Source organism: Melozone crissalis, unplaced genomic scaffold (genome assembly GCF_028551555.1).
Source record: "Melozone crissalis strain CALT ecotype California unplaced genomic scaffold, PUWL_Pcris_2 ptg000057l_1, whole genome shotgun sequence".
Lineage (NCBI taxonomy): Eukaryota > Metazoa > Chordata > Aves > Passeriformes > Passerellidae > Melozone > Melozone crissalis.
The window spans coordinates 9,259,570-9,283,427 of record NW_026535835.1 but is presented as its reverse complement, the minus strand read 5'-3'; the positions used below and the strand labels follow the sequence as shown (position 1 = coordinate 9,283,427).

Here is a 23,858-nt window from a genome sequence, read left to right as displayed (position 1 = left end):
ACAAGGTGTGAGCTGACAAATGCTCTCAGCCAGGCCCAGGGAACCAGCTCCAGCTGCAGGTTCACCCTGGCAATGCCATGGATCCACATTTCCACGGGGGAAGGAGCTGCCCTGCCCCATTTGGGGGATGACAAACAGCAGGAGCCCCAGCACTGGCAACTTCGAAGGAGGTGAAAGGAGGGGGGAGATGCACGAGCTCCCAGCTCCAGAGATGAATTACAGCCTGCAGTGCCCACTGAAAGCTGGCCAGAGGACAGGCAGGGCAATGGGGAAAGAAAGCACCAGAAAATAAAGCCATAAATTAATATTACCCAACCCATAAAGCAGCAGCCAGACAGACATCAGAGAGCAGGGACAGAGGCAGCTCACCACCCACATCAAAGCTCACCAAAGGTCACTTTGCTGTCCTCCCCCTGCTCCTGCCTGTATTTATGGGGAAGCCTTCTCCAAAAAAACAGAACTGCAAAGCTGAACTAAGCAGCAGGCCAGGCTTGGGCTCAACAGCTTCAACTCTTAATGTTATTTCTATCATGTGAACAAAAAACCTCATCAATCAGTCCCTTTGCTAACTCCTTCCAAGCATCTCCTGGAGGGCAACACAACCATCTACTGTTGATCTAATTTGTCTTTAATTACAAAAGTTACAGCAGGGCTGGGAGTGCTTTCTTAGCTGGGCCCTGAAGAGCAGGTTTGTAAACCCAGGGCTCCTGAGGTTTCTTTATTAAAAGGTTATTTCCCCCTGCACTTCTGCTGAGTGGAGGAGAGCATGCAGCTGCTTCACTGGAGAGGTCTCCTCCAGCTGAGGGGATCTAACAGCAAAAAACAGAAGGGGAGAGGCCAGACAGCTCTGCTAATCCACACAGAGAGAAAGGAAATCAAAGCAGAACTGGCAGCAGCTCTGATTCTGCAGCACTCACATGCTGGCAGAGCAACTCCTAACTCAGCTCACAGTGACTTGAGGAACCTGCCCAGCAGAGCAGCAGAAGTGAGGAGCAAGGAGGGAGGGAATGAGCCCAGTTTTGGGTCAGCTTTGGCTGCACAGTGCTGGCCAGCAGGACCAGCTCCTCAGGCAGTTCCATGGTTGTGTAGTGAAGGAGAAGGAATGAAAAACAGTGGGGTGAGGGCTGCTGGGGTGAAGGAATAGGGGAAAGCAGGGTTGGACTGAAGGACACGCGCTCCAGGAGGACTGGTGTCGCAGACATCTATTTATGAAAAGTCCTTTCCTTAGGATTTTTCCTCCTGAGAAGCTGAGAGGCCTCAGGAACAAATATAAACATTGATTATCTGCTGCTATGGAATGCAACAGGTGGATCTGTAATTGGCCCATCTAGGATGTTTATAATTAATTGGCAATCACAGTGAGCTGGCTGAAACAGAGAATCAGAGCCTTTGTTATCATTCCTTTCTATTCTTAGCTTAGCCAGCCTTCTGATGAAACCTTTTCTTCTATTCTTTTAGTATTGTTCTAATGTAATATATATCATAAAATAATAAATCAAACCTTCTGAAACATGGAGTCAGATCCTCAACCTGAGGCCCCTGTGAGCACCGTCACAGACTGGGACTAATCTGGGCCACCAACGTGCACTTCAACATCAGCAAATCCTCCAAAAACCACGGAACTCCAACATCCACGTGGGGAACACACCACACATCTAACAGAGAACTCCCCTGACTGCTGGGAAGCAAGAGGAGAAGGCAGCTCCTTCTCCCAGCTGTTTTTTGGGCGGCACAACCAACCTTTTCCCCTGGCCCAGGTGAAGGAGCGGCTGCTCCCGACGCTCTCGGGCTCCTGCCAGGGCTGGCCCTGCAGCTCCAGGGCTCTGCTGCTGCTGCTGCTCTTCAGAGGGGTGATGTACTTGGGCAGCCCTTTGTAGAACCACGCCCCAGACCTCTTCCATACCTGCCAGAGACACAGACAGGACACTTTAAGCTGTGTTTTTACAGCAGAATGAGCTCCCCCCGCCAAGCCGCTCGCTCTGATCCCAAATTCCTGCCCGGATTCATCTCTGTCCTCCTTCCACAGCTGAAAAATCCCAGCTGGGAGGAAGCAGCAGGTACAGATGGAAGGAGGAGCAGAAGGTGATGGCAGTGCTGCCTCATGCTGGACCCACAGCACAACCCCAGTGCTCATCCCACAGAGCAATTCAGGCCAAGCCAGGTCGTGTAACGAGCTTGAAAAGAACAAGAACTCCTCTCAAATAACCTGAACCTGCAGCAGGAAATGGACCTCGAGCACCAAACTGTAATATCTGCTGTAAGAACAGCCTCTCCTCTCCAATTTAGCTTTAATGCAGCTTATGATGAAGGCACTCTATTAGGTATATTTAATATAGAGGGTGCTGTAAGCCAGGGGGAGGGAGAAGGGGGGCAGCTCAGACAAGGAGAAATGGCCTCTTGCAAAGCTAATTCTTGTGTGCCTTCCAGCAGCCTGATAATGAGCTAATGACACAGCCAGGGCAAAAATAAGTTAATATAGTAAAAATATCATTTTTTACTTCGTGCACTTCTGCTCAGAGTGAAGGAGATCATAAGTGCTCCCACTCCAAGTTCCCAAAGCACTTCACACACAGTTTCATCATGATGGCAGAGGGTGCAAACGCAGATACCCCTAATTGCAGCAATACATTTGCAACTTGCCTTTAGAGCTTAATAAAAGCAGAGGGCAGTGACAAAAGCTGGCATTCGGGAGGACACCTGTAGTGACAAAATCTGCCATTCAAAAAGCAGGACAGCAGCAGCACCACCACACTGCTGGTTGCCTGGCTCCCAGAGCCACCAAGAGAGCTCAAATCTCTGTGTTTGGGGTGCTGAAAGCCAAGTGCAGGTGATGTGAATGCAGAGGGGGAGCTGGGAATGTGGTTTTTAAAGAAATCCACCCAGAAAAAAGCAGAGCAGTGCTGTGACCCAGCACACGTGCAATGGGGAGAGGCTCGTGCATCACAGCAGGGTCTGCAAAGCAGCAGGTGAGAGCATCCCACAGCTCCACCAGCGTTCTCCTGCTGGGAAACCACCCTGCAGGAATAACCACCCAGCAGGAGGGTGAGCCTGCCACCCAGGAAAAAAGCTGGGAAGCCAATTTCCCCAAGAAACTGCAATTTGTAATTCTGCAGAGGGGGTTTGGCAGGCAGGACGCCTCAGCCAAAGTGACCCAGCCAGGCAAGGCACAGGCTGACACAGCTCCTTCTGTCCCTGCTGCTGGCACGTGGGGACTCCCAGCAGTCGGTGCAGTGTGTCAAACAGCACATGGCAGAGCAGCACAGGGACCCTGCAAGGTTCTGCTTGCTGAGAATCAAGAAATTCAACAGATTTTAAAGTGTGGGACAGACATCCCTGCACAGAGCTCAGGTACACGTGGAGCTGCAGGCTGGGCAAGCCCAGGGGTCCCTGAGGAGGGCTGGAGGCTTTGGGAGCAGCAGGAGAACAGGGACAGGGTTGGGATTGTGCATCCCTGACACGTGCTGGGGATCTGGTGTGCACACACACCTTCCCTGGATGAGCTGCTGGGGAGGAAACAGCCCTCTGGTACAGTCACTCTCTGAACAGACTTTGCAACATCTGTAATTTAATTTGAAGCACTGGAGAGACCTATTATCTTCAGGCTAGCTCCAATTTAGACGCACCATAAAACCAATCAGACACAGCATGGGTGGCTGGAACAAAGGCTGGGCACCCCCAGGTTCCTCACTACCCCAGAGCAAGTCGTTACAGAAAGAGTTAATGACATAACACACCCAGCTCTGATGTGCTAATACTACTATAAAATCGATTCTCTGCATACACATTCCCTTTAAATTGGTGCTTCTAATAGAGTTTGGTCCTGTTATGGCAGCAGTGAAATTGTTTTGAAATCAGCTCTGAAATAACTGCAGCAAGATGCTCTGCCCTGGATGGATTCACTCCCTCTGCCCCTGCAGGTTTGCAGCACAGCCCATCCCAAAGGACCAGGGATCTCATCCTGCTCTGCACTCTGAGCATCCTTGGATCAAAACTCCACGTTTTGATCCATGGTTGATGTTGTTGACTGCTATTGATGGCATTTGATTGATGGCCAGAGTGGCCTGACAGCAAAGTCCTTGCTTGATTTTAGATTAATCCATCTGTAACAGAGCCTTGAGAATAAAATTCTTATTTCTCAGCAGGAGTTTACTCTTGCCAAGGAAAGGAGAATGCTGCTCCCACCAGCTCACATTAAGGTGGAATTTGTTTCCCACAGCAGTCTGAGTTTGGGTGGAGCTGGAATGTCACCAGGGAGAGGGACAGCCGTGGCCATGACAGATAAATGCCTTTTATAACCCTGATAATATTCCCATTAAAGCTGCATCAAGCCATCACTGCAGCTATGGAGCGACACACGCAGAAGCAGATGGGGATTTTATCGAGCATTTTCAAGAGCAGCCTGGAAATGGGACCTGACACAGAATCACTGGGCCCTGCTGAGACTCATGTTGCTGCTCTGAGCACACAAGTGCTAAAACAAGCTCCTGAGCAGGGAAAACACTAGGGCTTGCTGATAAAGAGGTGGATCACAGCTTGGGGAATCACAACAAACACTTGCAGCCTCCCCAGAGTCCTCCTCACCAAACCCCTGCTTAGATCGAGTCAGAGCTCTGCAGTTCTCAGTCTTGAGGTTGTTTATTAATTCTTATCTGTAAAATTTTCTTTCTGCCCATCCAAGATCTGCTCAGCAGGGCAGCCAAAGGCACTCTGACCTCCCTCAGGGTGGTGTTGTCTTTTTATACTACAAACTACATATTTACAATTACTTTCCAATACCTGTCACCTATGTTAGACAGTGCACTTCTATTCTAAACCAATCCCAAAGTGCCAACAGCACTGCAGAAGATGGAGACCAAGAAGAAGAAGAAAGGCTGGACACGCCCAAGTTCCTCCATCTTGTCTTGAAAACCCCCATACCAAAAATCCTAAAATCTACATTTTCACCCTGTGATTATTTTATTATTATACTATTTAAACTTCTGGGACTTTCAGGTCCTCATACAAAGCTGGCAACTTGCTCCAGGGGTCAAAATCAAATCCCCAGGTGTTCTGGGCTGTGTGTCAGGGTCTCTGAGCCCCCCAGCAATTCTGGACACCCAGAGGGATGCACTGAGTTCCAACACTTAGAAAAGATCTTTGCTGCAAAGCCACATTTTGCTCCACCAGCTCCTGCTTGTGCCATGCAGTGTTCCCACCCTGTCGCAGACATCTTTTATGAAAAATCCTTTCCTGAAGATTTTTCCTCCTGAGAAGCTGAGAGGCCTCAGGAACAAAATGTAAACATTGGTTGTCTGCTGCTGTGGAATGCAACAGGTGCATCTGTGATTGGTCTCATTTTGGTTTGTTTGTAATTAATGGCCAATCACAGTGAGCTGGCTTGGACAGAGAGTCCGAGACACAAACCTTTGTTATCATTCTTTCTTATTCTATTCTTAGCCAGCCTTCTGATGAAACCCTTTCTTCTATTCTTTTAGTATAGTTTTAATGTAATATATATCATAAAATAATAAATCAGCCTTCTGAAACATGGAGTCAGATCCTCATCTCTTCCCTCATCCTGAGACCCCTGTGAACACCATCACACCACCCTGCAGCCTTTCCTTCACAGCAGCCTGGGCTTGGTGAGGGGAAAACCACCCACTTTTACCCTGCCATGCTGACACCAGCAATACCCAAAGGTGGGGAAGCAGCTTTCTGTGGGTTACAGCAAGGAAAATTGTCCCGCCTGCAGCACATCCCCACACAACCCCTCTGTCCCAGCCCTGCAAACACCACTGGCAACACAGAGAGAGCCAGAGCTCCTCAGCCTCGTTATTTGCATTCATCTGCTTTTCCATAACACAGAGATTTCCAATTACATTATTTACAGCAAGCTGCTGCCGACTCCCATGTCGGGCACTTGAGGATGAAGGAAATTAAAAGGCAGTGGAATTACCATTCCCAGCTTTGTTTCTGGAACAGCAAAATCCATCGCCCCCCTGACCCCGACGTTTCTCGAGCTGCAGTGCCTGCCAGCCTTCAACCATTTATCATCACCCCCCTTTCAATCAGGCCTCTTTTTTTTCCCCCTCTATTCTAGAGGACACTATTTTGAGTCTAACTACTCGCTGCCACCCCCAAAATAATATGGCAGAGGCTACTGATGAGTTCTTTCAATTACAAACAGGTGCGCATCGCTCCTATTCAATGCAAAGTCACCCAAAATAAACACCCCTCCCCATTCGTGGGGTGTTTTGCCAGGAAATCGTCATGCCAGGCAGGAATAACCCCAAGCTATGCTGCTTTACAGTGTTCCAAGTGGTAGGACTGGATATTTGAAAAGGGAAGCCCCGGGGGCAAAAGAGGAGGAGATGACTCTGCTCCTCCAGCACAAAAATCTTTGTGTGATAAACTGAGAAATGCAGCCAGCCTTGAAAATGGAGAAGGAATGAAAAGGAAAGTGAAGCAGAGAGGGCAAATTAAAACTTTTAACAGGTCCCAGGTAGCTGACACTCTCTTTCATATTCAAGGCAGTTTTAAAAAAAAAGCTTCCCCCCACCCCACCGAAACTGCTTTCATTATCCCTACAATTCTGGATGTGTCAATTCAAATGTAAATGTGCACAAATGCTTCCAAGAGGATTTAATTACAATGATAGCATTGCTAATTATGGATGTATAGATATATAAAAATATATGTATAAGGGGTAATTCAGGAAGGTGCTCTGCAGAACCTGGTGCTACCAGTCAAAATAAGGCTGTGCAGAGAGTTAAAGGGCTGGGGTGCATGGGATGCCCAACCCCAGCAGCCTCAGATCCTGCTGGGCCACATTTATTCCGATTTACCTCAAATTCCTTGGCCAAGGTTCCTCTAATTCTCAGCTCCCAAACCCCCAAAATAAAGGCAGGGCATGAAACCCCCAAAATCAAGGCAGGGCATGTAGGAAGACACGGGGGATGGATGATTTGATGTCTGTGTGCCCTCCCTGTGACCCTCCCAACCTTCTCCTGTGCAGGGCACCAGCAGCAGCATAAATAAAAAAGGAGACAGACTTGAACCCACCTTCTTAAAGGGAATTGGAAAATAAAGCAGAAGCTAAGGGTTGAGAGGCAAGCTGAGGCTGTGATTTAGTCTAAGAAGGAAAGGTCCATCCATTTTCCTCAGGGATGCACTTTGGCTGCATCTCAGGGCTCACAGAGGGAGTGCTGGAGGTTATCACACCCTCACACTCTGGCCACACATAACACGTGCTGGACACATCAATATTCTCTGCTCACTGACCAGGTTACTTATTATTTTTTAAGAAATAGGAAAAAAACCCACAGTGGTACAGAGAGATTGAAAAAAAACCCCAAGAGAATAAAGGAAATAAAGCAAATTTTAGTCCCTGCGTTTCCCTGCAGAGCACAGAGAATACCTGCACCTGCCTCAGTCTCTATTTTGGGATCTCTATCTGGAATTCAAAACATCCAGATGATTCAGTGTATCAAATTGTTATCAAAATCCAGGGAGCTGGAATGCTCTCTTCCTGCCCTACCCACACTGCTGCTGATAATTTAAATTATCACCATCCACGTACCCCTCATTTTACCTGAACATGGATTTTGTGGGTGCTCCCACACAAAAAAAAAAACAAAAAAAAAAAACCCTAAGCAATGCAAAGTTTCCACAACTAATTAAAGAAAAAAATTCCGCACCTCCAAAAGCTGCACAAACACTCTCCCTACACTTCAAAAATTGATTTAGCAGAGCACCCAGGTTACACAGCTGGGTACAGCTTGATCTGAAATAGCTGGACTGGATTGATGCTCAAGGACCACAAGCCAAAGCCCAGAATAAATTGATGGGAACAAGTGAAAATCCATCTGTAATCACAGAACAAATTCACAGACTTCACTTCAGAGCCCTGATGTTGGGGGATGCTGGCTGGCAGACAAGAATTGAGGCAGACCATTACTTTTTCTGTTTTTTTTTTTTTTTTGCAGTGTAAAGTCAAGGATGAAGGATATAAAAATTTAGAAACCTGCATTAGAAGCCTCACACACTGGCAAGTTATGGGATTTTGCAGGCAGGGAGGAAAACAGATTTAAAGGCTGCAATTCTAGTTATTTTTAGTGGGGCAAATATTGCAGTTATGCTCTACATCTCTCAAGCTGTATTAAAAAAAAAACAGTTAGCCAAGTTCATTTCCCACAGAGTGAGGAGGGAAAGGGTGTAAGGGAACAACTTTATGGCCAGAGCTAGAAAAATCCCACAAAGTCAGCGGGATTTTTACCCCTCACTTCCTCATAAAACAAAGTTGCCACCACTGTGGGTGTGTTTGAGCCTGCCCGGCCTCCCAAATCCCATTTTCTGCCTTGCAATGCCCAGGGAAGAGCCCACAGGTGCTGTGCACAGCTTTGAGGTGGGCAGGTGGGTGCTGCTGAGCCCCAGCTCCCCACAGCTGGGTTTTACCTCTCTCTGCTCACTGCAGATCTTGCACAGCCACAGGGGACGTTTCTGGGCTCCAACAGTTTCTATCCCACACTTGGTGCACACTTTCTGAAACAAGGAGAGAGAAAAAAAAAGGAAGAAAAGACAAAAAAAAAAAAGAGAGAGGTGGTGTTAGCAGCTCCCCACAGCCCTTGGGGGACAGAAGGTTGAGAAGCAGCAGCTCTGTTTTGCTCCCCTTAAAAACCCAAAGCATGGCACAAATTCCCTGTTTTTCCTGGAGGAGCGCTGCCTGCAGGAAGGTGCTGCAGGGCTGTGAGGACAGGAGAGAAAGGCAAACCCACAGCACAGTCCTTGACCCCGGGGAGAGGAGAGAACTGGGCAGGGCAAACCAAACCCCATCAGCCACAGGTGAGTTTCCAGAGCTGCTTTTTTATTCCCCTGAATCCCAAACCCCATTCTCTGTGGTGTGGAAAGCAGCTGTAAGCAGGCACAAGTGCAAGGTTGGGAGTGTTCTCCTTCCTCCTCTCACACACAATTGTTGAATCCCACATTTTCCCCTCCATCTCAGCACTCTCTCCTCGATCTGGGGCTGTTTAGCCATGGCCATGGTTACACACATTTCCTGAGTGTCTGTGGCTCTGCACAGCCCTTTCTGCAGTCTCTGCTGGCATCCCGAGCCATTTACAACCTGAATCACCCAACATTACATAATGAAGCTGACGCCTATCAGCCCTGGCAGCGCAGCCTGAATGAGAAATGGGATGAATCCTTTGATCCTCACAGAGGAGCAGCCACTCACAAGAGGAGAGCAAAGGCTTGCTGAGATATCCATGAGGATTGCATGTCCCCACATTCACACACCTCCCACACCAGGCTGCTCCTGTGCCCAGGGATGAAGGTCTCATCTTCCCCATCCCACTTCCCCGCCCCATCTAATTTAAAATTCGGTCATTCTGAAGAAGATTAAATTCCTGGATTGTACCTGCTGAAAGAATGAGTGAGAAAAGAGAAATGTTCTGCGAGGGGGCAGAATGGAGATCGGGGTGGGTTCCTCCAGTCCCATCCCCTGCCAGGCCACACAAGCGCTCTTCAGAGTAATTTTTTAATTCTGCCCTCATCCTCATCCTCCCAGAGAAATAATGAGCAGCCTGTTGAGCCTGGAGCATCACCCCTCAGCACGGAGCTCCCCAAGCCAAGGGGGATTGGCAGATTCAGTCACAGACCCCATGTAAAACACCCCAAACTCTCCCTCCCTCCTGAGGGAGCAGCTCAGCCCGGAACACCGTCCAAAATCCCAATCCCCACACGGATAGCACATTCAAACGCTCCCTCTAGTGGAAATTCCCAACCGGTTTTACTCCCAGCCACGAATTCTGAAAAATCCCAACACTAAAACGGTGTTTTCCTCCTCCTCCTCCCCTCCTCTGCAGAGCGGCTGGGAAATCGAGCATCACTCAGAACCCCTCTGAAGAAGACATAAAAATCAAGGGCATTAAATGCAGCCCCATTTCTCATTAAACACAAGACAAAGCACTTTCCTCTCCCACTCATCCTTCACCTTTTTACTCATGACATCAATCCCCTCTGCATGGTAAAGCACCCTGGGCTTTGTCTCACTCCTGCTGTTGTTAACACATCTGGCTTTGCACACACCTTTGTCTTGCCACAATTATTATTTCCCAGATAATAAAAACCAATATTAAAAGCATTCTTTCCAAAGCAGAAAGTGGCACTTAGAAGATCCATCAGAAGTGCAGAAGCTCTGTTCAGCAGCAGGGATTTGCTGAAGGTAAATTCTTTGCTGTGTTTCAGGTGCATCATTACAATTCCTGGCGCTGAATTAAATGTGCTGCAATGACACGGTACCAGAGCAGTGCCTGCCAGAAAAATATGAACTTTAAAAAATCCATAATTCCCTGACAAATTGCTTATTGCACACAGCACTCCATGAGTGATGGATATCCCTGGACGAGAGGGAACAAGCAGTTCGCTCTGTGCTCTGCTGAAGGGTTGGCTGTTCCCTGAGTTCACAACATTAAAAAGCAGAAGGGGACAAGCCCAGGGCACCCAGGCAGAATTGCTTTGGGCTAGCACAGAGCTGAAAAGTGCAGCCAGGCTGAAAGCAGCTGCAAAATGCACCCTGGAAAAGTTGGGGCGCACTTAAATCAAACTGGATGTGAATGCTGCTGAACTGCCCAACAGACTCCAGACAAAAGGGAATTAAAAAAAGAAAAGAAGAAAAAGAAAAGAAGGAAAAGGAAAGGAGGGAAAGGAAAGGAGGGAAAGGAAAAGAAAACAAAGGAAAAGACAAAAAGACAAAAAGGAAAAGAAAAGAAAAAGAAAAAAAAAGAAAAAGAAAGAAAAAAAGAAAAAAGAAAAAAAAAGAAAGAAAAAAAAAAGAAAAAATAGAAAGAAAAAAAAGAAAAAGAAAAAAAATCCAGCTTTTCTCTGGGGTTTTTCTGGTCACAGCCCTCCTCAGGGACAGCTGAGGGTCACTCCTGCAAGGGGACAGGGCTGGGAAGTGCCTGAAGCAGCCCCTGCCCCCTCAATAGTGCTCAGAGTTCACAGGAAATTGGTTAAAAAGCCCCATGGCAACGTGACTTAGCTGGCTCCTGACAAGGTGAGGGCAGAACTGCCAGGGGAAGGAGGCAGGAACAGAGCACATCCTGTTATTCCACATGCCTGAAACGCAGGAAACAGCCAAGAATCTCCTGCCTGTCACCCACCCTTTACTGTCCACAGTGCACAGAGATCATGCTGCTCCCATCCAAACCCAACCTTCCACTCCCCACTGCTGCTTCCTCCCACACACCCCTTCCCTAAAAGCTGCTTTCCCCATGGTTTAGGATTCAGGGGCTCCAAGATTTGTGTGTCCTTCCCCAGGCACTGCCTTAGAAGGAATTTTCTGCACAATCCCAGTGATTTCTGTGGCTTCCACTGGAGGAACCTGCTCTGCACGAGGGCTGTGTCCCACACAAGCCAGCAGGGCCACAGAAGGTTGTCCCCTGTGGTCCAACCACCAGTCTGTGGTAGTTTTTACTAAAAAAAAAGTAAAATCAGCAGGTTTAACTCAGCAGAACCACTGCAGCACCCAGCAGGTGCCCTCACCTTGCCACAGGAGACATGAAGGAACTCCCAGAGGTGATTCCCCAGGGAAGGTGGGCTTCAAGAGCAGGAAAAGCAGCCTCCCAGCAGAGGCAGGAGGAGGTGGTTGCCTTGGAGATCATAATCCCCACAGAAATACAGGTGAACCCCTCAGCTGTGGAGCCCAGAGCAGCAGGAACCAACCCTGGGGTGCTGGAGAGCAACAGCTCACACAACATGGCACTCCCTGAGGCTCAGGGATGGAGATCTCGCACTGGTTTGGAGCTTGAGGATGGACTTGGGTCCTCCTGGAAGGGAGACCTTGCAGTGAGGGCCAGCAAAGCTCACAGACTCTGTTGTGAGCTGTCTCTGGTGGCTGCACATTCCTGCCCCTTGTCCCACGCTGCAAACCCCAAAAATCACAGCTGGGAATTGCAGAGGGGGCTGGCACAGCCCATCTCAGCTATGAGGGCAGCTCAGGCACTTTTTGGGATCCTGAGGAATCTCTTGTTATCACCAGGATCCTGAGGAACCTCTTGCCATCACCAAGATCCTGAGGAACCTCTTATTGTCACCAGGATCTTGAATCTCTTATTATCACCAGGATGCTGAGGAATCTTATATTATCACCAGAATGCTGAGGAATCTCTTGCTATCAACAGGATCCTGAATCTCTTGTTAGCACCAGGATCCTGAGGAACCTCTTGGTATCACCAGATCATAAGCAATCTCATTATCACCAGGATCCTGAGGAATCTCTTGTCATCACCAGGCTGCCACAGCAAACTCAATGGTCTGACAGCAACAATGAGAACAAAATCACCCTGCAGAGCTCTCCAAGGGCCTGCTGGTGTTTCCTGGAGATTCCTGCTGCCAGGGACAGGCTCGTGTGACCAAACCCACCTTTTTGCAGTCCTGGCAGAAGACAGAGGAGCTGCCCAGCAGCCCCAGCATCTCCCCACAGAGCAGGCACTGCGAGAGGCCATTCCCCATGGCGTTCCTCCTCATGTTCTCCAGCCTCTCCACCAGGCGCCTGCGGGCAGGAGGCACAGCACGGTCACAGCACTGCAGGGAAAGCTCCCAGCCCATACCCATTTATTTCCTTTATTATTGACATTTGGCATGCTAAAAGGAACGTTTCAGAAAAGTTTGCCATGGTTTAAAGTTATTATTTCTTGTGAAGAAATCTAAATTTGAATGAATTGAACTAGTTGAAAAAATACAGGAACACTTCTAATCTAAAAAACAGCAGTAAAAATATTGCTACCTGAATGAAATTTTTTGCATGCCTTCCCAAGGGGAGCCAATATGATCTATAGTATTCTACAGCACCCAAGGCTTGTATATGGGTCTTGAAATCTTATATTTCAATGTAGCTGGAGAAGATCTTTACACAGTATACTTAAGTGGGGACATCAAAATAGCACATCTCTATTTCTGTGAATGTTTAAGTTTTGTACATTATCTTGCCCTCACACCAGGGCAAGTCAAAAAGCACTGGAAAAGGGGCAAAGGAGCTAAACCTGCCAAGCCCTCTCCATTTCCCATCTCTGAAAGCAGCAGGGCAGGCACTGACATCCCATTAGAAGCAGGAAGGCCAGGCTGAAGGCCAAAATGAGCCAGACTGAAGCCATCAGACCAAAATGAGCCTGGCTGTGGCACAGGAATGGCAGTGACTGCTCCCTTCTACCTCCCAGAGCCCATTTGGAAGACAAGAAGCACATATGCATGCTCAATGTCTGCAGCAGCAGGGCTGGGAGAGGGCAGGGAGGCGGGACAGGCAATGAGGATGCAGGGTGTGGGGAGCATGCAGAGCAAGGCTGCTCTGCCATGAGATCACTGCTTGGCAACCCTCAGGCCATCTGCAGCAGCCAGGCCATTCATCAGCACCAGCAGCAGGAGGCAGTGATCCCGCCATCCATGAATCCCACTCTCATTAGTGCTAATGTCCCATCCACCAGGAGAGCAAGGTGAGGGCTGTTTGAAAGAGGTGCTGCCGTGGTGGGGAGGTCAGGCTGCACAGCCAGAGAGAGCCATCATTAGTGGATTTATGATCCTCGACTTGGACTCCGGCACAAAAGAGCTCCTGGGAGTGAACAAAAGGCATTTCAGAGGATGCCTGACCGCAGGAGCTGCGAGGGGAGCACTTGCTGCAGCTCCAGCAGCAAGCACACAGGAGCAGGCAGGCCCTCACGGTCACTGGCTGCTGCTGGGGGCTCCCATTTATAACAAAAACATCACTGCCACTCCTCATTAGCCCTCACTAACGAGCACAGGGAAGCAGGGCCTGCTGGACAGGGGCTGGGGGTCCCTGGGATTTGTGTCTCATGAACACAAACACTGCTGGGAAATGCTGCAGGGCTGCCCAGCTCTCTGCCTCTGAAGGCAGGATGATCACACACAGAGCTCAGGCCAGGCCTCCAGCAGGACTGAGAGCAAATGGGAACCTGCAGCAGCAAAAGGATGCCTGTAAATTAAATAATTCAAGCTAGCAAACCCCATCCAGAGGGCTCAGCCAACTAGAACATAAACTCATTCTCTGCTCCAGGCAAAATCCCAGGGGCCTGGCGAGGACAAGGAAAAGCCTGATTGCACTGCCAGCAGTGATCCTGAGCCATCCATGCCCTGGGCACTGCCCAGCCTCCCCCACAGCCCCTGCCTCACCCAGCACCACCTGCATTTCCCATGTGTCAGGGCTGCACCCTCAGCAGCCCCCAAGGCTCAAAGAAAGCATGAAAAGACTTCAGTAAGAAGGAAAACACGATGCCCTCCCCAGCAGTCATCACCTCCAAACAAGCAGCTTGGGAGGGTGTCACAGACATCTTTTCATGAAAAATCCTTTCCCTAGGATTTTTCCTCCTGAGAAGCTGAGAGGCCTCAGGAACAAAATGTAAACAATGGTTATCTGCTGCTGTGAAATGCAACAAGTGCATCTATGATTGGCTCATGTTGGTTTGTTTGTAATTAATGGGCAATCACAGTCAGTTGGCTCAGACCCTCTGTCCGAGACAGAAGCTTTGTTATCATTCTTTTCTTTTCTATTCTTAGCTAAGCCTTCTGATGAAACCTTTTCTTCTGTTCTTTTAGTATAGTTTTAATGTAATACATATAATAAAATAATAAATCAAGCCTTCTGAAACATGGAGTCAGATTTTCCTCTCTTTCCCAATCCAAGAACCCCTGTGAATACCGTCACAGGAGGGGAAAATCACTGACCTAAGGGATGCTGTGAGGGATGGAGGCTGAGCTCAGACAGCTGGGAGAGGCACTCCTGCCTGGGCTGAGCTTTTCTGGGGATGGAAGGGAGGGAAAGGGGACAGGAACGTGGCCGTACCCAACGCGCTGCTGCTCCGCCACGTCCAGCTGCTCTGCCTTGCGGATCACTCCCAGGATGAGCTCAAGCTCCTGGGGGCTCAGAGCCTGCATCTTCCTCTGCTTCTCAGTCTGGAATGTGTGCACTGACCAGCCCGTCTGGAGCCTGTGGGAGGGCGTGGAGGGCAGCACTCAGCTGGGGAAGGAAGCACAAAGCCCCGGCCCTGCCCTGGAGGATGGTTGGGATGGATGGAGAGCAGAGAAATCTGGAGGCAGGTGGTGGAAATTGGGGTTTATTGCAAAGGGCCAAGTGCAGGGCACTGCTGGGAGCTGCCAGCTCAGAGCAGGCCCCAAAGAGGGAGAGAGAGGTAAAGAGAGAAAAGGCAAGGGTGTGGGAAAGAGAAAATGAGAGAGCGAGGTTCCCGTTCCAATACCATAAATATTCTTCTGTGCTAAATATTCTAATTTTCACTAACCAATCTAATACAAGATACAAATCCTACAGCATTTACATACAGCCTATAAGAATCATTACATTACCATACTGTGCTACATTTTAAACCCTAAAAACTCCTCTTTGGACCCCTTCTGCCAAGCCAGTGAGGTCTGCTCTGCCCCTTGGACCTGTCTGCAAGCAGAGGGTGTTGTTTCTGCAAAAGGGGATTACCTTCAGCTGGCCATGCCATTGATTTCCAGTTGTTCAGTAACTAAGGTATCTCAAAGCTTGCTTTCATTTCCATCTTGTTTCTATATTCTCAAAATCTCATTTCTTTATTTCCATCAGTTTCTATATTCTCAAAATCTTTTGCCAGGCAATCATCTTTCTAAGGCTTTCCTGTTCCATCTTTCCTGCCCCACAGCCCAGGCACGCAGACCCACGGCAGCCTCCCATCAGGGATGTCTGTTCCATGCCTAAATCCCAAAGGTCCTCTCATTGAGCTCATTTCCACAGCAGCACTGAGTGCTGTGCTGCCTCTCCCTGCCCTCCCTTTCTGCTCCAGTTTGTGTTTTTCTGAGCCCCTGTTCCTGTCTGTCCATAAAGCAGCAGCAGCAGCACCCTGGGGCTGCCTGTCCTGGGGATCCCCTCACAGGGATGGATGCTGGTGCCAGGCACCACAAATGCCAAGAGCAAACTGCCAGACACAGGGGCTCCCACATCCCTCACGCCCTCAGTTCAAGCACACAAACCTCTGGGCATGCCTAGAAATACAAATTTGGCACCATCCTCCCTTGGTCTGGCCCAGGTTCACACGAGGACTCCAGCAAACCCCCTGTGCCTCCCATGCAGCAGCTGATGCCTCTCCTTGGCTCACTTGGCAACAGGCAGGAGCTTTCACAGCTCAATTAATTAATTACCATCCAGGAGGGGTTTGGAGGTCACTGGATACACTTATGGCTGCAAGGAGGATGCACTGCTGGGCACCACTGCCTTGCTGAAGGTTTCTGCGGGCAGGGGAGGAGGCAATGGGGTGCTCAGCCAGGCAGCCCCTTCAAACCATGGGGTGTTCCCCTATTTTCTAACACTCTGCAGCAGCAGCTGAGCCCAGCGGTTCAGGAAAAAGCAGAGGTGGCACAGTCCCAGCTGTCAGGGAATGAAAACACCCAAGAAAAATGCACTTCTAGAGCCCTGACTCATCCCCATCCTTTCAGTCCTTAGGTTGTGCTGTAATTTTAACTTCGGGGGAAAACGAGAACTAATGACAAATTCCTAAAACAAAAAGGTGCTGGCAGCTGGGGGATGCCATCAATTATATTTAGGGTGCTTTAACCCTTCCTTTCACCCAAGGGAAGGCTGTGGGATGGACTGCAAGGGTGCAGGATGAGGCCAAGAGACCAGAGACAGCAGGAAAGCTGTGAGGGCAGAGCTGAGGGGGGAAAGGGAAAAGGGAAAAGGGAAAAGGAAAAGGGGAAAGGAAAAGGGGAAAGGGAAAAGGACTCACTTGGCTCTCAGGGCCAGCTGCCGGTCGTTGGGGCAAACCCAGGGGCCCGAACCACTGCCAAAAATCATGTCAGCCATGGCCCCAGCCTGGGCTGGCAGGAGTCACACCTGGAAGAAGCAAACAGAGCTGATCTGCCAGCACCACACACACTGGGAGCAGCCAGACTCTCACCCACAGACAGTGATAAAAACATCCCATCACCCTCATAAAATAGAAGCTAATAAATACTTTCAGATACCTTGAAGGCAAGGCTGGATGTTTAGATTTTATGGTATACTCTGAAAAAAAAAAAAAAAAAAAAAAAGCCAGACACTCTTTGTCAGTCCTGATTTTTCATTTCAAACTAGAGAAAAGCATTGTCTGTAAAAATAACCCCTGCCTCCCCACCTCCAGAGCCCCAGCACTGCAGTTCTGACAGAGAAAGCCACTCCAAAGGACACAAAGAAGCTACAGTTGCCTTTTTTTTAACCTCTTAATGGGGTAACAAACAAAAACCCACGCAACAATCAGCATGAATAGTGGCAAGTCGTTTCCTTCATTAAAACTGCCTCCATAATAGCCTGATATTTATAACTCCAGCCTACAATAGCAGCCTGTTTGCATCCTCTGATGCTCAAGACAGCACCTCTTGCAGCAGATCTCCTGCATGGTCACACCAGTGCTCAGTGAAAATTCCTCTGAACTGATCAGGAAAGGCAGCAAGAACTGATCAGCAGCAAAATTCAACTTCCAGATGCTCATGGGAGAAGCATCCCCCAAAGAGACTCTGCAGCTGAGCAGTTCTGAGTCCCACCAGCAGCTCAGATGAGTGGAAAGCACCAAGGGACAGGCACAGCCCAAGGATTTCAATGGATGCTGAACTAGGCTTGATGTACTGAGCTTTTAACCAGCTGGATTTGCTCTCCAGCAGAGCGAGTGCCTCACAAGCCCTAATGCATAAATTCCCAGGTATTAATGCTTGTCCCCAGCACAGACACTTGCCAGCTTTGAAACCACACCTGCTGGGCAGAGATAAGGTGTTTAATGCTGGTTGGCAAGCAGGAATCAGACCCAATGGCAGGCCAGGTGTATCACCTGCCAGCCGAGCTGGAGTTCCCAAGCAAACTCTGCTTTTTCCAGCCTCACTCTCCCCAGCAGTGCTGCAGCCACCCCTGCTATCTGCTGCTGCCACACTGAGCTCTGGGTGCTGTGCCTGGTGGCCTTGGCCCCCTCACACAGAGCTTGTGCACATCAAACCCTGCCTGCTGTGCTGAGCTCACACAGCACAGAAACACCAGAGAACTGCCAGCTCCCTCCTGCCTAACTCCACCTCAGCCCCCAGAGCCAAAATGGAGCAGTTCCCTCCTCTCTCTGGCTATCCCAGTTTATGGGGAGAGCCTGAAAATGCAGTGCTTGCAGCAGGCAGGAGGGAAAAGGGGAAATTCCACAGAGATTTCTTTCAGTGCAAGGGGAAATGTGTGTAAAGAAAGGTGAAGGCTCAGCAGAGTCTGAGGAGATGGGGGAGATGGGAAAGCTGCAGGAAGCAGGGCTGAGGCAGGAAGGACAGAAATGTCACACAGGATTTTTTTAAATTAGTCAAAGTGATGGCTTTTGAAAAGAAGAAACCCTTGAACCCTGGCACTGCTGCTCTCCCCACCCTGCTCAGTGCCACACGCTGGGTTTGCATTTCCATCCAGCCCCAGGACACCTCCTGCTCTTTTAATCTTCCTGACAATCTCCAGCCAGCAGAGAACACCAAGAACACCTTCCCCACTGCCATCCCACAGTGCTCACACCCAGGGGAGCAATCAGGCATGAACAGCACCAGAACACAGAAGCTCCCACCCTCGGGCCTGAGTTAGAAAGCAGAGAAAAGCTACAATTGCACACAGAATAGCTGACCTGGGATTCTCCAGCGATTTCCCAAGCCTGTGATGTGTGGTTACAGGATTATATGCATATGTAGCCCCCCACACAAATGCATATATTAAATTACTCCTCAGCTGCACCATGAATTCCTCCCTCCCACTCGTGAACACCTGAAGAACAGCACAGCCCACACTCTGTCCATGCAGGGTGTGGAGGTGCCTGTGGGGGTCTGGAGCTGGAGATGAGCCCCAGAGCAGAGCCAGGGCAGAGGAGTTGGCTTTGCCAGCAGCTCTCAGGGTGGGAAGCTGTGCTGGAAGCATCTGCCCCTCCTCAGCTGAGCTTTATCTGCTCCACCAGAGCTGGAGGCGAGTCAGAACACAGCACATGAGCCGAGCATTTCTCTCAGGAGAGGCTTAAAGGCATTCTCCAGCCTCAGAGCACAGTGAGCTTTGCTCAGCCTGACTGAACAAAAACAAGCAATGTCATGGTCCTCTGCCTCTTGTTACTCAGCACAAGCTCCCTGTCCTCCCCCTTCCCTGAGCAGCATCTGCAAAGAGAAAAGGCAAACAAAACACAGCCTAAAGAGCCACTAGATCCCCAAAAGAGTCTTCAGAGAGATTATTCCCTGAAATATTTACAGGATGTGCCATCTCCTCTGATGGGAATTGCTGGTTTTCCACTTTTGCCTCTGGAAAAAGCCTGGTGGGGACACAGCTCGAGGAAGGAAACAGGAATGGGGCTGCAGGGGGAAAAGCAGGGCTGGAGGGAAAGGATTGTCTCTCATGGGTGTGGGAATGATGCCAGAGGAGTGGAAGGCGTGGAGCATCTTCTCTCTTATCTCAGTACAGGACGAGAAGTGCAGGGAAATCAGAAACACCCAGATAGCAAAACCACGCCAGCCTGGGGAGTCGCTTCCATGGGCTGTGGTGAAATATCCCCCTCCTGCAGTCTTGCATTTTCTCTCAAAAATACTCCAAGCCATCCCCTCCCTGTTCTCCTCTTCTCTACTGGTGAGAGAGCAAGAGAAACCCACAGCTCCTGGCCCTGCTCACAGGGTGACAGCAAAGCACGAGCCCTTTGTGGTACAGAAAAACCTCCCACTACTCCAGGCTTTGCTTTTTACCTAAATTCAGATTTAAAAGAGGGAACTCTTATCAATGTTCTGTGACCTGCTTTAAAGCCACTCCACCTGCTCATTCCTTTCCTGTGATGGAGGAAGTCATGTGAGACAAAACCTCATTAAATCTGGGTCCACCTGGCTGCCCTTGGCACAGCAGTGCCCTGCAGGTCTGCCCCTTCCTGTGGGGCCAGGGGCTTCCAGGAGGATGCAGAGCTGAGCACATCCCTGCCTGCAGCTCTGCTGTGGCTCTGTCTCCGTGATAAGAGTTGTACTCTGGCAACCAGAAACCAGAACATGATTTCAATCAGGGAGGGAGGAACCTTCCAGCGAGGGAAGCAGAGGCAGGCAGACACAGCCCTTGGATATGCTGCTCTTCAAAGAATTCCTGAGAAAGAACCCAGGTTTTTTCAGCAGAACATCAACATGAGCATGATGAATTTTACCTCAATAACAGCACAGACAGAGCAGGTCGTACCTGCCACCTCACCAGCTGCAAGAACAGGTGCTTAAGGAAGAATATAACAGGAATATAACAGAATATAACAGCACAACACAGCAATCCTTCCCCAGAACACCCTCCCAGCCTGCAGGCATCCCTGGATCATGCCCTGCCTGACCCAGCCTGCAGCTCTGTTTAACACCCTCAACATTTCCCTGTCCCAAATTTACCAGCTTGCTTTTCCAGCATCAAAACCCTTCCCACCTCCTCCACCTCTGACATCTTGACTTCACCAAAGTTGAACTTCAACAAAAGTTTGAACTTCAACAAAAACCGAAGGGTTTTACTGACATGGCACAAAAACCTCCTCATGCAATGACAGCACAGCCTGCCCCAGCCCTCCTGCACCTGGGCCCACGAAGCATCAACTCCTCAGAGCCCTGCAAAAACAAAAAAATCCTACACAGACCCACGAGGAGGCCTCCAGTCAGCTTCCATTTGCCTGCCTACTTCAGCTGAACAGCTCGTGTCTAGATTAATTTGTTTTCATAGCAAATTAATTAGACTACTTTTTTTTAAAATATTTCATTTTACAAAAATCAAAATGAAGCAGTTGGCTGGAGCCAAGCTCCCAATTCCCAAGCTGTGTAATTACCTCACCTGCTCCCAGGGCATCACCTCCTCCAGGATTCCCAGGTTTTCCAAGAAATCCGTGTTGTGAAAAATGCTAATTACTTGTGTTAAAATTTTAAAAGTATATATAGTATACACATATAGTATGTGTATATACTATATGTATATATTATATTTTACTATATTTTAGGTATTTTTATAGTATATTATAGTATATTTTTAGGATTTTTTATATATTACTATATTTTATAGTACATTTATATACCACATGTATATATTATACTATATTTTTATACTGTAGTATAAAAATAGTAATTAAAATTACAGCAATAAGAATTTGGACAATCAGAGTTAGGACAATGAAGGACAATAAAAAAGTAAAGAATTATGAATGTTTGGATGTTTTCTTCAAAAAAGCATGTCTGCTAATAAAGAATTGACTTTTTTAAGTAATGGTTTGTTGTATATTCATATATTTTATATATTATGTAAACATTGTTTATAAACTAGGGAGTTTTTTGTTTAATGTCAACTCTTCCCCCTTCATCTTGTAAATTATGATTTGGCTCTGTGGAGTCTGAAAGGAGGTAGGAGTTTGGTTCTTCTCAATAAGGAGGTAATAATTTTTCTCTTTGGGATTTTAGTGTCTTCTTGCTGTTATGTCTGTTTGAAGAATTTCTTTATTATCTTATCCATTCCTTGAACTGGTTAGAAAAGTATCTTACATCACACAGCTTCTATTTTAACATTTTGTTATAACCTAAAACTATATTTAACACACTACCGAAAAGGATTAACACAGCATAACTTCCTAACACAACCCATATAATATCCATGTTAATATTTGCAAAAAGCCAGTCACATAATGCACATTTTTCCCAGTGAAATCACCTCCTGCTCTGCAGCCAGACCCCATTATCCCAGGGAAACCTTGGCAACCCAGGAGTGTTTGCTGGTGTTGCCATGACACAAATGAGGGGCAGGGATTGATAAGGTTAACCCAGCCCACCAGCAGGGAGGTTATTGCTGCAGCCACCACTCTTGCCCTGTGCTTTAAAGGCCCCCAGCTGAATTTCAGAGCTGGTTTGAGGAGCTAAAGGAACTCTCGGGGCTGTAGGAAAGGCAAAGTTGGCTTGGGAGCCAGAGCAAGGCTGAATCAGGGTTTTTGAGAAGTTCTTCTCACACCTGAAGCACTCTGAGCTGCTCATTCACACCCACATCCAGCAGTTCATCAGGAGCCTGCTGTGGGCACCAATAAATGCTGGAAAATTATTTTATAAGGGTTAAACAGAGCCAAGAGATCCCCAGCAGCTCTCTGAGGCAGAGACACACCTGGGCATGGCTGAGGAGCAGCGTTTTGGCATTCCTTAAAAACCCCCAGCAGCAGATGGAGAGACAGGAGACACAGGGAATCCAGGGATCAGAGATAACACAGGGATCTAATGGGATCAGAGCTGACACAGGGAATCCAACAGGATCACAGCTGACAGAGGGAATCCAACAGGATCAGAGCTGGCACAGGGAATGCAATGGGATCAGAGCTGGCACAGGTATTTAATGGGATCAGACCTGACCTGCAGCTTGGGCCAAAACACTGCCCAAATAAACACCACAAAGCTTTGCCAAGCTTGGGCACAACTACTTAAGGGCCCAATCAGACTTTACCCATGAAAGCTCCATCGAAGCAGCATCAGTGCCAGCAAAATGGGGACAACCTCATGCAGATCCTCATTCTGGCTGGCCCAGCACAAACCAAACACCAGCTCAGAGGTGTCCTCATGGTGAAGGGCCAAGCTGGTAAAGAAGTGGGTGAAGATGAGGTTTGGGGGGAAAACCAAGGAGTTTCCTCTCCACCACAGCTGTTCCCAATCACAGCAGCAGCAACAAGAAGCCAAACTGCTTTTTTAAGATGCAGTTTATAAAGAGTTTTTAAAATACAATGCCCTGGAGGTCCATGCCAGTCCTGTGAGAGGGAAGATAAAATCAGCTCGACAGGAAAGCTGACATCCAGCACCAACAATTCTTTATTAACAAGAGGCACTTGGTAGTGTGGCTACCTGAGATATGGTGAGCTGCACAAAAAAACCAAAAACAAACCCCAAAAAACCCCCCAAACCCACCAAAACAAAAACCAAAAAACCAAAAAAAACCCACCAAACAGGTTTTGCCAAAGCAAAGCAGCCTCCAGGTGCCCCAGCACCCCTTGATGCCGGGGAGGAAAGCCAGCACTGTTGCACCTGCCAAGGTGTATCTTTATTTATCAGACTTTGGACCCATTTCCTCCTGATCCCCAGCCAGGCAGGTGCCTTATGCAAAGTGAATAATTCATGAAGACAGCAGGCTCTTTCTGACTCGCATTGGGGGCAGGTTGATCTGGCATGGGAGAAGCAAATTAGCATCTAAATGGCCAATTAGAGAAACTCATTTCACTGTTCTGATATGCTAAAAAGCTCAGGCTGGAGGCTGGCAGTGTGGCACCTCCCAGGAGCATCAGGTTTCTTAGAAAGAATGGGACAGAGGGAAGCGCTGAGCACAGCCCAGCTTTGTCCAGGAATCTGTGCAGAAGAGGAGCCTCATTCATGCCAGGCTGTTCCAAGGGTAAACTCCAGTGAACCAGGAAAAGAACAGCTCGTGGCTTTGGAGAAACTCTGCTGAGCAGCCAGGCCTTCCCAAAAACTCCCTGTCCTCCAAGCCTGCTGGCACATCTGGGGGATGGAACAGCTTTTCTCGGCATCTTTAAGGTATGAAACTGGTTTTAGGCACCCTTTGAACACCACAAAGGCGGCCACTGTGAGGCTTTTATCACCCTGACATCGTTGCTATGAGCAGAAGGAAAGCCATGGACTTTGACCAGGTGCTGGAGAGCACCTGAGCCAACCTGCAGCACCCCAAAAACCCCGAGGGTGGGCACAGCACCTGCACGTCCAACCTTAATAACCCTCTCCACCCCTACCCTATTCCCAGTTCTAACAGTCTCAAGAACACCCCTACCACCATCACAAGCACAGCCAGAACCTCCTTCCTAATCAGCTTATTCCCCATAACAACCGACATTTACTCAAAACAGAAA

The 23,858-nt window shown here is 48.6% G+C and overlaps 1 protein-coding gene across 1 annotated transcript in view; it reads right to left on the bottom strand.

The window, feature by feature from the left end:
* RPH3AL (rabphilin 3A like (without C2 domains)) overlaps positions 1 to 16,839 on the bottom strand; it is a 28,971-nt gene extending 12,132 nt beyond the window's left edge. Inside the window, exons 1-5 of the mRNA XM_054287044.1 lie at positions 16,749 to 16,839; positions 14,831 to 14,974; positions 12,400 to 12,529; positions 8,434 to 8,520; positions 1,741 to 1,903 (exon numbers count right to left, since the gene is read on the bottom strand). Coding sequence (XP_054143019.1) covers positions 1,741 to 1,903; positions 8,434 to 8,520; positions 12,400 to 12,529; positions 14,831 to 14,974; positions 16,749 to 16,825 — 601 coding nt within the window. The 5' untranslated portion in view covers positions 16,826 to 16,839. The remainder of the gene's footprint in view (positions 1 to 1,740; positions 1,904 to 8,433; positions 8,521 to 12,399; positions 12,530 to 14,830; positions 14,975 to 16,748) is intronic.
* Between the last annotated feature and the right edge of the window lie 7,019 nt (positions 16,840 to 23,858).